This window comes from Stegostoma tigrinum, chromosome X (assembly GCF_030684315.1).
Source record: "Stegostoma tigrinum isolate sSteTig4 chromosome X, sSteTig4.hap1, whole genome shotgun sequence".
Classification (NCBI taxonomy): domain Eukaryota; kingdom Metazoa; phylum Chordata; class Chondrichthyes; order Orectolobiformes; family Stegostomatidae; genus Stegostoma; species Stegostoma tigrinum.
In genome coordinates this window covers 1,079,024-1,093,302 of record NC_081404.1, presented here as the reverse complement: position 1 = coordinate 1,093,302, position 14,279 = coordinate 1,079,024, and the positions used below count along the sequence as shown (strand labels likewise).

At 44.3% G+C, this 14,279-nt stretch overlaps 1 protein-coding gene across 3 annotated transcripts in view; it reads left to right on the top strand.

Moving 5' to 3' along the window:
- The window catches only part of LOC125448198 (calcitonin gene-related peptide type 1 receptor-like), a 115,192-nt gene extending 102,066 nt beyond the window's left edge, over nucleotides 1-13,126 (top strand). For all 3 annotated transcript variants that reach the window (XM_059643412.1, XM_059643411.1, XM_048523311.2), the window contains 3 exons: nucleotides 4,678-4,896; nucleotides 6,121-6,162; nucleotides 11,061-13,126. In XM_059643412.1, coding sequence (XP_059499395.1) covers nucleotides 4,678-4,896; nucleotides 6,121-6,162; nucleotides 11,061-11,267 — 468 coding nt within the window. In that variant the 3' untranslated portion in view covers nucleotides 11,268-13,126. The remainder of the gene's footprint in view (nucleotides 1-4,677; nucleotides 4,897-6,120; nucleotides 6,163-11,060) is intronic.
- The last annotated feature ends 1,153 nt before the right edge of the window (nucleotides 13,127-14,279 follow it).

Genomic DNA, 14,279 nt, shown 5'->3' with positions numbered 1-14,279 from the left:
ATCAGGAAACTAAAGACCTGTGAGTCTCACATCAGTGGGATGTCAAACTATTGGAGAAAATTTTGAATGAGAAAATCCATCTCCATTTAGTGAGGCACGGTTTGAGCAGGAATAATCAGCATGGTTTTGTCAGAGGGAAGTGTTGCTTAATGAATTTGACTCAATTTTTTGAGGATGTGACCCAGTGTATAGATGAGGGTAGGGCAGTCGATAAAGTTTATATAGATTTCAACATGGCCTTTGTCAAAGTCCCACATAGGAAACTGATAAATAAATTAAAAGCTCATATGATCCATGGCAATATGGTGGTTGGATCCAAAATTGGCTTAGTTACAGGAGCCAGAGGGTGGTGGTAGAAGGCTGTTTGTGTGATTGGAGCCTGGTGTGCAGTTACATACCACAGGGATCAGTGCTGGGTCCCTTGTGGTTTGCAACATGTTTAAATGATGGAGATGAGAATGTGGATGATGGCATAATAAGTAAATTTGCAGATTAACCAAAGATTAGCCAGGTGGTTGAAGGTGTTCGGTTATAGGAGGTTATAAATGGATTGGTCAGATCAGTGGTTGATGGTTTAATCTTGATAAGTGTGAGGTGATCCACTTTGGAAGAAGTAACAAGACAAGGGAGTAGCCAATGAATGGCAGGACACAAGGAAGCTCAGAGGAACAGAAGGATCTTGGGGTGCTTGTCCACAGATCTCTAAAGGTAGCAGGGCAGGTTAATAGGGTAGATAAGAAAGAATTTGGGAGGTTTGTCTTTTTCAGATGTGGCATAGATTATAAAAGCAGGGAGGTTATGTAGAGGTATGCAGGACGTTGGTATGCCACAGCTGGAACAGCTCTGGTCTCTGCACCAGAGGGGCCGCAGAGGATTCTCACCAGGATGTTGCCTGGGACAGAGCATTTCAGTGATGAAGAGAAGCTGGATAAGCTTGGGTTGTTTTCTTTGGAGCAGAGAAAGTTGAACGGGTCCTGGTAGAGGTGTCTAAGATTACAAGGGGCATGGGCAGGATGTCTAGAAAGGACCTCTTCCCTTTAGTTGTAGGGGATAATAATAAGGGATATACTTCTAAAGTGAAAGGCAGGAACTATAGAGGGGATTTGATGAAACATTTTTTAACCCAGAGAGTGGTGAGGGTCTGGCAAGCACTGCCTGGGAGGGTAATTGAGGTGCAAAAGTTCCCAACCTTCAAAAAATACTTGGATGAGCACTTGAAATGTTATAACATTCAAGGCTATGGACCTAATGCAGCAAAGTGGGACGACGGTAGGTAGTAGTGTATTTTTAGTGGTACAGACTTGATGGGCTGAAGAGCCTTTTCTGTACTGTGTGATTCTATGATTATGCAAGGTGCGACTACATGTGCTCTGCTCACCAAACTGCAGACATCAGGAATATCCAAGTTCTCCCAGGGTGGGGGCTCGTGGTGTCACCACTGACTTCAGTGTCTTAGGGATAAGGAACATGAAAACTGTCAGTATTCCCACTCCTAGCAGTTGTATGAGGAGCTGGCATCGTATCACAGTCAGATGGTCAATCAGTGCTGATTTACACTCAATAAAGGCAGAAGATCCTTGTGAAATATATCAGGAACAAAGAACAAAGAACAAAGAAAATTACAGCACAGGGACGGGCCCTTCGGCCCTCCAAGCCTGCGCTGATCGAAATCCTCTGACTAAACCTGTCATCTATTTTCTAAAAGAGTCTGTATCCCTCTGCTCCCTGCCCATCCATGTACCTGTCCAGATACATCCTAAAAGACACTATCATGTCTGCGTCTACCACCTCCGCTGGCAACATGTTCCAGGCACCCACCACCCTCTGTGTAAAGAACTTTCCATGCATATCTCCCTTAAACTTTCCTCCTCTCATTTTGAATTCATAACCCCGAGTAATTGAGTCCCCCACTCTGGGAAAAAGCTTCTTGCTATCCACCTTGTCTGTACCCCTCATGATTTTGTAGACCTCAATCAGGTCCCCCCTCAATCTCCGTCTTTCTAATGAAAATAATCCTAATCTACTCAACCTCTCTTCATAGCTAGCACCGTCCATACCAGGCAATATCCTGGTGAACCTCCTCTGCACCCCCTTCAAAGCATCCACATCCTTTTGGTAATGAGGCGGCCAGAACTGTACGCAGCACTCTAAATGTGGCTGAACCAAAGTCTTAAACAACTGTAACATGACCAGCCAACTCTTGTACTCAATACCCCGTCTGATGAAGGAAAGCATGCCGTAAGCCTTCTTGACCACCCTATTGACCTGCGTTGCCACCTTCAGGGAACAATGGACCTGAACACCCAGATCTCTCTGTACATCAATTTTCCCCAGGACTTTTCCATTTACTGTATAGTTTGCTCTTGAATTAGATCTTCCAAAATGTATCACCTCGCATTTGCCCAGATTGAACTCCATCTGCCATTTATCTGCCCAACTCTCCAATCTATCTGTATTCTGCTCTAATCTCTGACACTCCCCTTCACTATCTGCTACTCCATCAATCTTCATGTCATCTGCAAACTTGCTGATCAGACCACCTACACCTTCCTCCAAATTATTTACGTATATCACAAACAACAGTGGTCCCAGCACAGATCCCTGTGGAACACCACTGGTCACAGGTCTCCAATTTGAGAAACCCCCTTCCACTACTACTCTCTGTCTCCTGTTGCCTAGCCAGTTTTTTTATCCATCTAGCTAGCACACCCTGGACCCCATGTGACTTCATTTTCTCCATCAGCCTGCCATGGGGAACCTTAGCAAATGCCTTACTGAAGTCCATGTATATGACATCTACAGCATTTCCCTCATCAATCAACTTTGTCATGTCCTCAAAGAATTCTATTAAGTTGGTAAGACATGACCTTCCCTGTACAAAACCATGTTGTCTATCACTGATAATCCCATTTTCTTCCAAATGGGAATAGATCCTATCCCTCAGTATCTTCTCCAGCAGCTACCCTACCACTGACGTCAGACTCACCAGTCGATAATTACCTGGATTATCCCTGTTATCCTTCTTAAACAAGGGGACATTAACAATTATCTGGTCTTCGAGGACCTCACCCGTGTTTAAGGATGCTGCAAAGATATCTGTTAAGGCCCCGACTATTTCCTCTCTCACTTCCCTCAATAACCTGGGATAGATACCATCCGGACCTGGAAACTTGTCCACCCTAATGCCTTTTCGAATACCCAACACTTCATCCCTCCTTATGCTGACTTGACATAGAGTAATCAAACATCTATCGCTAACTCAACATCCGTCATGTCCCTCTCCTTGGTGAATACCGATGCAAAGTACTCATTAAGAATGTCACCCATTTTCTCTGACTCAACACATAACTTTCCTTCTTTGTCCTTAAGTGGGCCAATTCTTTCTCTAGTTACCCTCTTGCTATTTATATATGAATAAAAGGCTTTGGGATTTTCCTTAACCATGTCTGCTAAAGATATCTCCTGTCCCCTTTTAGCCCTCTTAATTTCTCGTTTCAGATTTGCCCTACATTCCTGATATTGTTCCAAAGCTTCGTCTGTCTTCAGTCACCTAGACTTTATGTATGCTTCCTTTTTCCTCTTGGCTAGTCTCACAATTTCACCTGTCATCCATGGTTCCCTAATCTTGCCATTTCTATTCCTCATTTTCACAGAAACATGTCTCTCCTGCACGCTAATCAACCTCTCTTTAAAAGCCTCCCACATATTAACATTCCCCATATCAACCTTTACATTCCTCAGATTCTGCCGAATCTTGGTATAGTTGGTCTTGCCCCAGTTTAGAACTCTTCCTTTCGGACCACTCCCATCCTTGTCCACGAGTATTGTAAAACTTACGGAATTGTGGTCGCTATTTCCAAAGTCTCCTACTGTAATTTCAACCACCTGGCCAGGTTCATTCCCCAACACCAGGTCCAGTATGGCCCCTTCCCGAGTTGGACTACATACATACTGCTCTAGAAAACCCTCCTGGATGCTCCTTATGAATTCTGCTCCATCTTGACCCCTAACACTAAGTGAATCCCAGTCAATGTTGAGAAAATTAAAATCTTCCGTCACCACCACCCTGTTTCTCCTACACCTTTCCATTATCTGTTTACATATTTGTACCTCTACCTCACGCTCGCTGTTGGGAGGCCTGTAGTACAGCCCCAACATTGTTACTGCATCCTTCCTATTTCTGAGTTCTGCACATATTGCCTCACTGCTCGAGTCCTCCATAGTGCCCTCCTTCAGTACAGCTGTGATATCGTCTCTGACCAGTAATGCAAGTCCTCCACCCCTCTTACCTCCCTCTCTATCCTGCCTGAAGCATCAATATCCTGGGACATCTAGTTGCCAATCATACCCTTCCCTCAACCAAGTCTCAGTAATAGCAATAACATCATACTCCCAGGTACTGATCCAAGCCCTAAGTTCATCTGCCTTATCTACCACACTTTTTGAATTAAAACAAATGCACCTCAGTCCACCGGTCCCTTTGTGTTCATCATCTGCTCCCTGCCTACTCTTCCCTTTAGTCATGCTGACTCCATTATCTAGTTCCCTACAGGCGTTAGTGAATGTTTGGAAGGTGGGGACTGAGCTGTGTTTGTGAACTGCTGTGGACTGGGCTGAGGGTTGATGAGTTGGATGTCATTGCTTATCTCTCATAATTCTGTTTGCCCTAACTCCCAGGTCAACCTGTTTTTTCTACTCAACATTGTTCGAGTTCTTATCACAAAGCTGAGGGTTACCCACCAGGCGCAGTCAAAAGCTTACATGAAGGTTGTGCGAGCCACATTGATTCTGGTGCCATTGCTTGGCATTCAGTATGTTCTGGTTCCATCAAAACCCAAAGGGCACATTACTGGAGAGATTTATGAGCATGTGATGCACATCTGTATACATTATCAGGTAAAATATTTTCAGACATTTTATGGACAACCACTCCAGGACCATTGCCCAGTTTCCTGTTGGGGTGAGGGCTGAGCCCTATTGAAATTCTGTCTGCCATCAAACCAATTCAAGTTCGACTTAATGTTGCCCACAAAGCCACAGAATAATGAGTGATGGTCATACAAATGGGCATATATAGGGCAAAGTATCATCAGTGTGTCTCACCAGCTGCCCCACACAAAGAGTACAGAGGAAAGTCCCAGGCTCTGTTCATGGCCAGTGCTGAGTGAGCTGCAACAGGTTCAGGGTTTAGATTTGGTATTTGTGTCCCTGGGCTGAAGAAATGCAAATCGGCCAAGGGATGCTGCTCCTGGTCACTGTGCAGTGACTTCTGATTGCCACTTGGCTGAAGTACTAAAGGATGCTTCATGAGGGCAACACTCTGGGAATAACAGAGAGAAGTTGTTTGATTTTGTTTAACATTGAACATCAGATAAAACAGCCAGTGTCCAGAAACTTAATTTTGGAGCCTAAATGGGGATACCATACCACAGATTCTGACCTTTCTAGTTTTTTTTAAACACTGTAATCTGCCTATCCATCCAGTTCTGTCCACAGATGTTCTGGTGATACTTCAGCTCTGTTTGTTTCCAATCTATAGGCTATGATCTGTTTAGTACTACATACCTGTGCATTAGTAACACTATATTGTGATGGCACAGCACAGACCTACACTCCCAAATAACATCCTTCCACTGATGCATCCCCATTTGAGAGGTGGGATGCAGATTGTTCCAGGGACTTCCTCATATGCAGAGCCCCGTAGTCCAATTGGTCACTGTTTGAAGTTACCAGCTTGTGGGTGGGAAACTAACCACAAGGAGAAAACCAGGTGATTGGACTGTTGGGTGAGAAAACTGTCAGTATGGTCCAAGATCAATTTGATGGGCCATGGCCCTTGTCATTTCAATGATTTACTGACTCCGGTGTTCATACAGATCCCCTAAACCACGCTGCAATCTATGGGCTACGTGAGAAGTGCATTCCTGTTGCAATGTGGCTAATTCACACACAAATGGTTCTTCACATTTCCATTTCAAATTGCAGACAGGTAGTTGCTTTGGAACTGAATGTTCTGACAGACTTGCCCTCTCAGAACTGGTGGCAGAATGACCTAAGCTTGACTGGATAGGAAACTCCCAAACATGGCTAAATGATAAACAAATCTGCTTTATTTCACAGGGTATACTGGTGACAACGATATTCTGCTTTTATAATGGAGAGGTAAGTTTGACTTCCAAGATTTTGCATGAGTTATCAAGCTCTAGCCAAGCCCATTCAAGTAGAATTCCTGTTCAAACTACAACATCTTTCCTGCCAACATTGCTCATCTCAGATGTTTTTAATTCATTCTTTCATGGGATGCAGGCATCGTGGGCAAGGCTGACATTTGTTCTCCATCCCATATTGCCCCTAAACTGAAGGGCTTGCTTGGCCATTTCAGAATACATCTGCACGAAGTGCACCCAACTCTTCCTCCTCCAAGACCGCGTTAGGGAACTGGAGCGGGAGCTGGATGAACTTCGGATCATTCGGGAGGCAGAGTCATTGATAGACAAGAGTTACAGGGGAGTAGTTACTCCTAAGCATGAAGAAAGCTGGGTAACTGTTAGAAGGGGGATTAAGCAGTCAGTGCAGGGATCCCCTGTGGTCGTTCCCCTGAAAAACAAGTGTATCATTTTGGATACTGTTGGGGGGGAAGTCTTACCAGGGGCATGCAGTAGGGTGTAGGTCTCTGGCACAGAGTCTGTCCCTCTTGCACAGAAGGGAAGGGAGAATAGGAAGAGAGTGTTAGTCATTAGAGATTCAGTAGTTAGAGGGACAGATAGAAGGTTTGCCAGGAACGAAAGAGAATCACAGTCGGTGTGTTGCCTCCCAGGTGCTAGGGTCCGTGATGTCTCCGATCATGTCTTTGGGGTCCTGAAGGGAGAGGGTGACCAGCCCCAAGTCGTGGTTCACATAGGTACCAACGACATAGGTAGAAAGAGGGATAGGGATGTCAGGCAGGATTTGAGGGAGCTAGGGTGGAAGCTGAGAGCTAGAATAAACAGAGTGGTTATCTCTGGTTTGTTACCCGTGCCAAGTGATAGCGAGGCAAAGAACAGGGAGAGATTTCAGCTGAACACGTGGCTGCAGGGATGCTGCAGGAGGGAGGGCTTCAGGTACATGGACAATTGGGGCTCATTCTGGGGAAGGTGGGACCTGTACAAACAGGGTGGTATCCACTTGAACCAGAGAGGCACTAATATCCTGCGCAGGAAATTTGCTCGTGCTATTTGGGTGGCTTTAAACTAGCTCATCAAGAGGATGGGGAACTGTGGTGTAGTTCCAGTACACAGGAGGAAGAGAGCAGAGAGGACATGGACAGGATCTCAGTGTCACAGGAGTGTGCTGGCAGACAGCAAGCTGGATTGAAGTGTGTCTACTTGAATGCCAGGAGTATCCGGAATAAGGTGGGTGAGCTTGCAGCATGGATAGGTACCTGGGACTTCGATTTTGTGGCTATTTCGGAGACATGGATAGAGCAGGGTCAGGAATGGATGTTGCAGGTTCTGGGGTTTAGATCTCTCATTAAGATCAGGGAAGGTGTAAAAGAGGGGGAGGTGTGGCTTTGTTAGTCAAGGACAGTATAACGGTGGCTGAAAGAACTTTTGAAGAGGATTTGTCTACTGAGGTGGTATGGGCCGAGGTCAGAAACAGGAGAGGAGAGGTAACACTGCTGGGAGTTTTTTTCGCAAAGTTCCAGGGATGTGAAGGAGAGGATTGGCAAAACGATTCTGGGCAGGAGTGAAAGGAACAGGGTGCTCATTATGGGAGACTTTAACTTCCCTAACATTGACTGGAAATGCTATAAATCTAGTACGTCGGATGGATCAGTTTTTGTCCAATGTGTGCAGAAGGGTTTCCTGACACAGTATGTGGAAGGGCCGACGAGAGGGGAGGCCACACAGGATCTGGTACTTGGTAATGAACCAGGCCAGGCGTTTGATTTAGTGGTAGGTGAGCACTTTGGAGAGAGTGACCATAATTCGGTTACATTTAGTTCAGCGATGGAAAGGGAGAGGAACATGCCACAGGGCAAGAGTTATAGATGGGGGAATGGCAATTATAATGCGATTAGGCAAGACTTAGGAGGCATAGAATGGGTTAGCAAAATGCAGGGGATGGGGACAATCGAAATGTGGAGCTGGTTTAAGGAACAGATATGGTCTGTCCTCGATAGGTATGTCCCTGTCAGGCTGGGAGGAAGTGATAAGGTAAGGGGACCGTGGTTTATTACAGAAATTGTATCTCTTGTTAAGCGGAAGAGGGAGGTTTATGTGACAATGAGACGAGATGGTTCAGTTGATGCGATGGAGAGTTACAGATTAGCTAGGAAGGATTTAAAGAGAGAGTTAAGAAGAGCAAGGAGGGGACACGAGCAGACATTAGCAGATAGAATAAAGGAGAACCCTAAAGCTTTCTATAGTTATGTGAGGAATAAGAGGATGACTAGGGTAGGAAGAGATCCAGTCAAAGACAGAAGTGAGAAGTTGTTTGTGAACCCTGTGGAGATTGGAGAGGTGCTAAACGAATATTTTTCAACTGTTTTCATTCAGGAAAAGGAGATTATTGTAGATGAGAAGACTGAGTTATGGGCTACTAGAATTGAAAGGATTGAGGTTAGTAAGGAGGAGGTGTTATCAATTCTATAAGGTGTGAAGGTAGATAAATCCCCTGGGCCAGATGGGATTTTTCCGAGGATTCTCTGGGACGCTAGGGAGAGGTGGCGGACCCTTTGGCCTGGATCTTTGAGTCCTCATTGTCTACAGGTTTAGTACCAGAGGACTGGAGGATTGCAAATGTTGTGCCCTTGTTCAAGAAGGGCAGTAGGGATGACCCAGACAATTATAGACCTGTGAGCCTTACGCCTGTTGTAGGAAAAGGTTTGGAAAGGATTACAAGAGATAAGATTTATAATCATCTAGGAAGCAACAATTTGATTGGAGATAGTCAACATGGATTTGTCAAGGGCAGGTCGTGTCTCACAAACCTCATTGAGTTTTTTGAGAAGGTGATCAAGTATGTTTTAGGTTTTATTGGTAGAGGGACTGAGTTCCGGATCTGTGATGTCATGCTGCAACTGTACAAAATGCTAGTGCGGTCTCATTTTGGACTAGTGCGTGCAGTTCTGGTTGCCCCATTACAGGAAGGATGTGGAAGCATTGGAAAAGGTGCAGAGGAGATTTACCAGGATGATGCCTGGCCTGGAGCGAAGGTCTTATGAAGAAAGGCTGAGGGACTTGGGTCTGTTCTCATTGGAGAGAAGAAGGCTACGAGGGGCTTTAATAGAGACATACAAGATGATCAGAGGATTAGATTGGGTGGACAGTGAGAGTCTTTTTCCAAGGATGATGACATCAGCTGGTGCAAGGGGGCATAGCTACAAATTGAGGGGTGATAGATTTAAGACAGATGTCAGAGGCAGGTTCTTTACTCAGAGAGTGGTAAGGGCGTGGAATACCCTGCCTGCCAATGTAGTTAACTCAGCCACATTAGGGACATTTAAATAGTCCTTGGATAAGCATATGGATGATGATGGGATAGTGTAGGGGGATGGGCTTAGATTAGTTCACAGGTCGGCACAACATCGAGAGCCGAAGGGCCTGTTCTACACTGTATTGTTCCATGTTCTGTAATACAGTTAATTGCTGTGGATCCATATTGCTGTGGATCTAGAGTCACATGTCGGCCAGAGCAGATAAGGATAGCAGATTTCCATCCCTAAAGGACATGAGCATACAGAATGGGTTTTTTATGACAATAAATGATGGTAAGGCTAGTTTTATATTTCAATTTAATTGTTGAATTTAAATTCTAGATGCCACGAACCCATATCCTCAGGGCATTAGCCAGGCCCTCTGGATTACTAGGCCACATTCCCACAATCTCTACTGTTTGGGGGCCAGAATCTTAGTGGAAGCTCAAGCCTGTGACTTATAAAGAATTGGGGATTGCTCACTGACGTCCTAATCTGACTCCAAGAGCCTGTTTCTCAAGAATCATGACCCTGGTCTGAACCAGCTTTGTTTTCTGCCCTGGGACTATCCCGCTGTACAGGGCTTGGGCAGGGTCTCCACTTTCACAAAAGTTCTAGCTGATTCAATCATAGTAGCTGTTACAAAATATCAGAAATAGGATGAATAGAGTTTTCGGCCCATTGCACATGGTCTGCCAGTCAGTGTGATCATGGCTGATCTATCTCTACTCCACTTTCTCACCCAGTCTCTGTAGATTCCCTGAGACCAAAACTCTGCCTGTCCCACCCTTAAATAGATTCAATAATTGAGCATCCACACCTTCTGGGACACAGAATTTCAAGATTCACAACAAACTGAGTTAAGACATTTATCCACATCTCAGTCCTAAACGATCAGTCCCATGTTCCAGGTGGGGAACATAACTTCTCAGTATCTATCCCGAAAAGCCCCTTCAGAACCTTGTGTGTTTTGGAGTGATCACCTCTCACTCTGCCAAACTCCAGTGAATATCGGCCCAATAGGACATCCGTCTCATTCCAGGGAGCAATCTGCTGAATCCTGCCTCCAGATGTGCAGGTGGAAGAACCTCAAAGGCTGATGTTGCAATGTTGTCAGAGTCCAACAATAGCCATATTAGCTATAAAAGGCAATAAGGGATTTAGAGAAGCCTCCCCTCCATGAAGCTACCCCGAGGGATTGTCATTGCTGCTATCATTCACCTGCAGGCGATACTTGGACGGTCAGTGGATGCCCCATCTTCCACCCCCCAATTTCTAATCATGTAGAGAGGCGTGGTCACCAGTCTTCTCTGTGGGGTACAGAGAGGAAACTCCGGTTGGTGGTAGGCCTCTGCACCAGACTCGTGTTGTTTCCATCATTGTACATACTGACTTGGAGCAAGTCTTCTGAGGAAATTCCAGCCCAAAGAGGTCTTGAAAAAACTGGCCAATGAGTTTCTCTCATTTCAGCCTAATGTACAGCATTCCCATGTGAGGCACGAACAATGGTAGGGATTTCCTCAATATTTCTCTCAAATAGTTAAAGCTTGTTGATATTCTGGTTGCTAGATACGCTTGGATTAACAGGGCCTTTCTCCTTTAGGTGCAAAGTGCGTTTAAAAGGCAGTGGTCACAGTACAAGGTCCAGTGCAGCCACCAATTAACAAGCACAGATGTCTTCCACTCTAATGCAACATCTGTGGTAGAGATCACAAGATACATGCTCACACAGCCCACGGATAGCAACCACATCAACAGCAAAAGCTGCCCTGAGACCGTTGCAGTGAAAGTACCAGGCATCCACATGTGAGGGACAATCAAGACCTCCACCACACCTTTCAGGCTTTCTTCAATATCTTCGCAATATAGAGCAAAAAAAAGAAGGCTTTCCTTTACATACAGCATGATCCTACGTCTTAGGAATCTTTCAGTGCTCTAATTTACAAGGAATTTGTTGGAGGTCCAATTCTTGTTATGTATCACATATAAATATTTTTTGATGTTTCTGTAACCCAGTGACTCACTGTGACTCGTTATGCTACTTGCGAGATTTTCTGAACAGTTCAATAGACCAGTCACAAAAAATGGTCCAGGAAGAAAGGCCTTAAGATTTCCATTCTGAAAATTCAGAAGTCATAGAACTATTTTGACATGACTTTTAACATAGAGTGAGGCACTGCTGGATATTCTATGACACATGGGTGAACTTGTGACAAAGATCAGTTTTGGAGTAGCATCATGGCTCAGGTGGTCAGCACTGCTGTTTCACAACACCAGGGACACAGATTTGATCCCAGCCTTGGGTGACTATCGGTGTGGAGTTAGAACATTCTGCCCATGTCTGCGTAGGTTTCTGCCGGATGTTCTGGTTTCCTCCCACATGTTAGTTGGATTGGCCATGCTAAATTACCCTGTAGAGAGCAGGCTAGGTAGATTAGACATAGGGAATTCAGGGTTACAGGGTTAGGGTAGGGGGGTGGATCTGGGTAGGATGCTCAGTGGAAGGTTGATATGGACTTGATGGGCTGAATGGCCTGTTTCCACATTGTGGTGATTCTATGATTTCCTGGTTTTCTTGTAAAATTAGTACTAGAGCTAGTTACGTACAATACAGAAGGATTATGTATTTCAGTCGACACTTGTACAGTTTCAGGACATCTCAATATACTTCATAATGTACTTCAGAGCTACAATCGCTGTTCTTTGGTTGAAAAATGTGTTCACATCTTGCTGTGAATCATTACCACCTAATGATCTCCTGGCTCTAGTAAACCCTAATACATCATTTAATACACTATTCCCAGGAATACATGGGCCACGTACCAATTGAATTGAGGCCTTACACAGGCTTTTCTCTACCTTCTAGATTCTAAGGATTTCTGCTCATTGCCTTCTGTTAAGACAGGAATATCGTACCTAATGTCGTTTGCCCCTTCTCTCAGGAAGTGACCTCTGTTGAATTATACACATGGCTCAACAGTAACTTGCCTTAGGTGGTGAAATATCTCCACAAAGGCCTGTATCCCCATCACAAAGTCATCCTTTATTTACACATGCATTGTACATGACACTGACCCAGTTCCTAGAGTGAGTAGAACTCCTGACACTCCTGTTTATATGTCAGCCAGGGCTCCCTGATTGGACCAGGTTAATATCCCAATCAGGGAATCAATATTATAGTGAGATCCACTTGGTGAACCTTATTACAATCATTGCAGACACCACTTCCAAACTCTCAACTACTAAAAGAACAAGTGCTTAGAACCACCACCACCTGTAAGTCCCATGCCTTCTGACTTGGAGATGTATTGCAGTTTCTTCAAGTGTCACTGGGTCAAAATCCTGGAATTTCCTCCCTCATGGCATTGTGGGTCTATCTACAGCACATGGACTAAAGGCAGATCACCACCACCTTCTCAAAGGTAAAGAGAGATGGGCAATAAATACTGATCCAGCCAATGAAGCCGCATCCCTGGGAAGCACAATCAGACATGAATGGCTCACTTGAGTCTCCACCTTGGAAAACTCTTCATTATATTCCAGAGATTATTTTGTCCCAAATTTCAGAGGCAAGAAATCAGACAATATGAAGTCTAAATCTGTAAATAGGGAACTGAGCAATAAGTACTATTCAGTCTCCACTTCCTGGTTTCTGATTCTGGCCGTTTTGCTTACTTGATCCCCAGCATTCTGGAATGTTCCAACATGAATGCTTACTTGTTAATCATTTCTGAATCTTTCAGTTTAATGTTGGTCTGTTTGCGAATCTGCAAGAGATTAAAATAAACCACAAAGTATTGCTGGCTGAAATTGTGATAACTCTGGCCTCAGTAAATTACCAAAGAGACAGAGAGCCATGCAGAGCAGAAAGGGCAATAGTTTTATCTGTGCTCCATTAGCTGCTCTCTGCTCATGGTTGGCAATTTAGAATTGGATTAAAGAGAGACCTGAAAATCACTCAGGATTCAGCACCTCAAGCATTCCATCCATTTCTGCTAGGAATGCTGTGCAAAGGCACTTGGCAAACAACAGGGTCTGCTGTGAAGTCCTCCAAAGTCAAATAACCCGATGATTTCCTACATTCACTTTTGAAGGCTATCCAGCAAGAAAGGCGACAGTTCCAGGACCAGTGGGGAGAAAATGAAATGAAAAGTTTAATTCCCAGTTCCTATCTCAGGAAGAAAATTGTACCTTGTCCTGAAGAGAAGCTGCAAAGAAGTTACATTCTTCTTTTGTTTCTGAGTGCTTTGCATTTTCTCACCAGGATAGATAAAGGGAAAACAGAGGATGCAATATATTTGGATTTTCAGAAGGCATTTGATAAGGTACCACATATTAGGCTTCTTAATAAGCTGACAGCATGGACAAAGGATTGACTAACTCAGAGAAGACAGAGATTTGGGATGGGAGGGGGACATTTTCAGGATGGTAGCCCATAACTTGTACTTTGTACAGGGATCAATGCTGGGACCACAATTATTTACAATATATACTCATTACATTGATGAGGAAAGTAAATGTATTATAGCCAAATTTGTGGATGACACAAAGACCCTGTACAGTATATAGACAGGTTAAGCGAGCTGACAGAAACACTGCAGCCAGAATAAAGTCTGGGAAAATGTGAGGTTATGCACTTTGGTAGAAAGAATACAGGAGATGAATATTATTTAATGGAGAAAGACTGCAGAATGCTACAGAAGGTTTAGGACCACTCTTCTATGGTCTCAAAAGCTTTTATCTCAAAGGGAATGAAGTATAAAAGTAATGAGGTTTTGCTAAAACTATATAAGGCATTAGTCAGGCCGCAGCTAGAGTACTA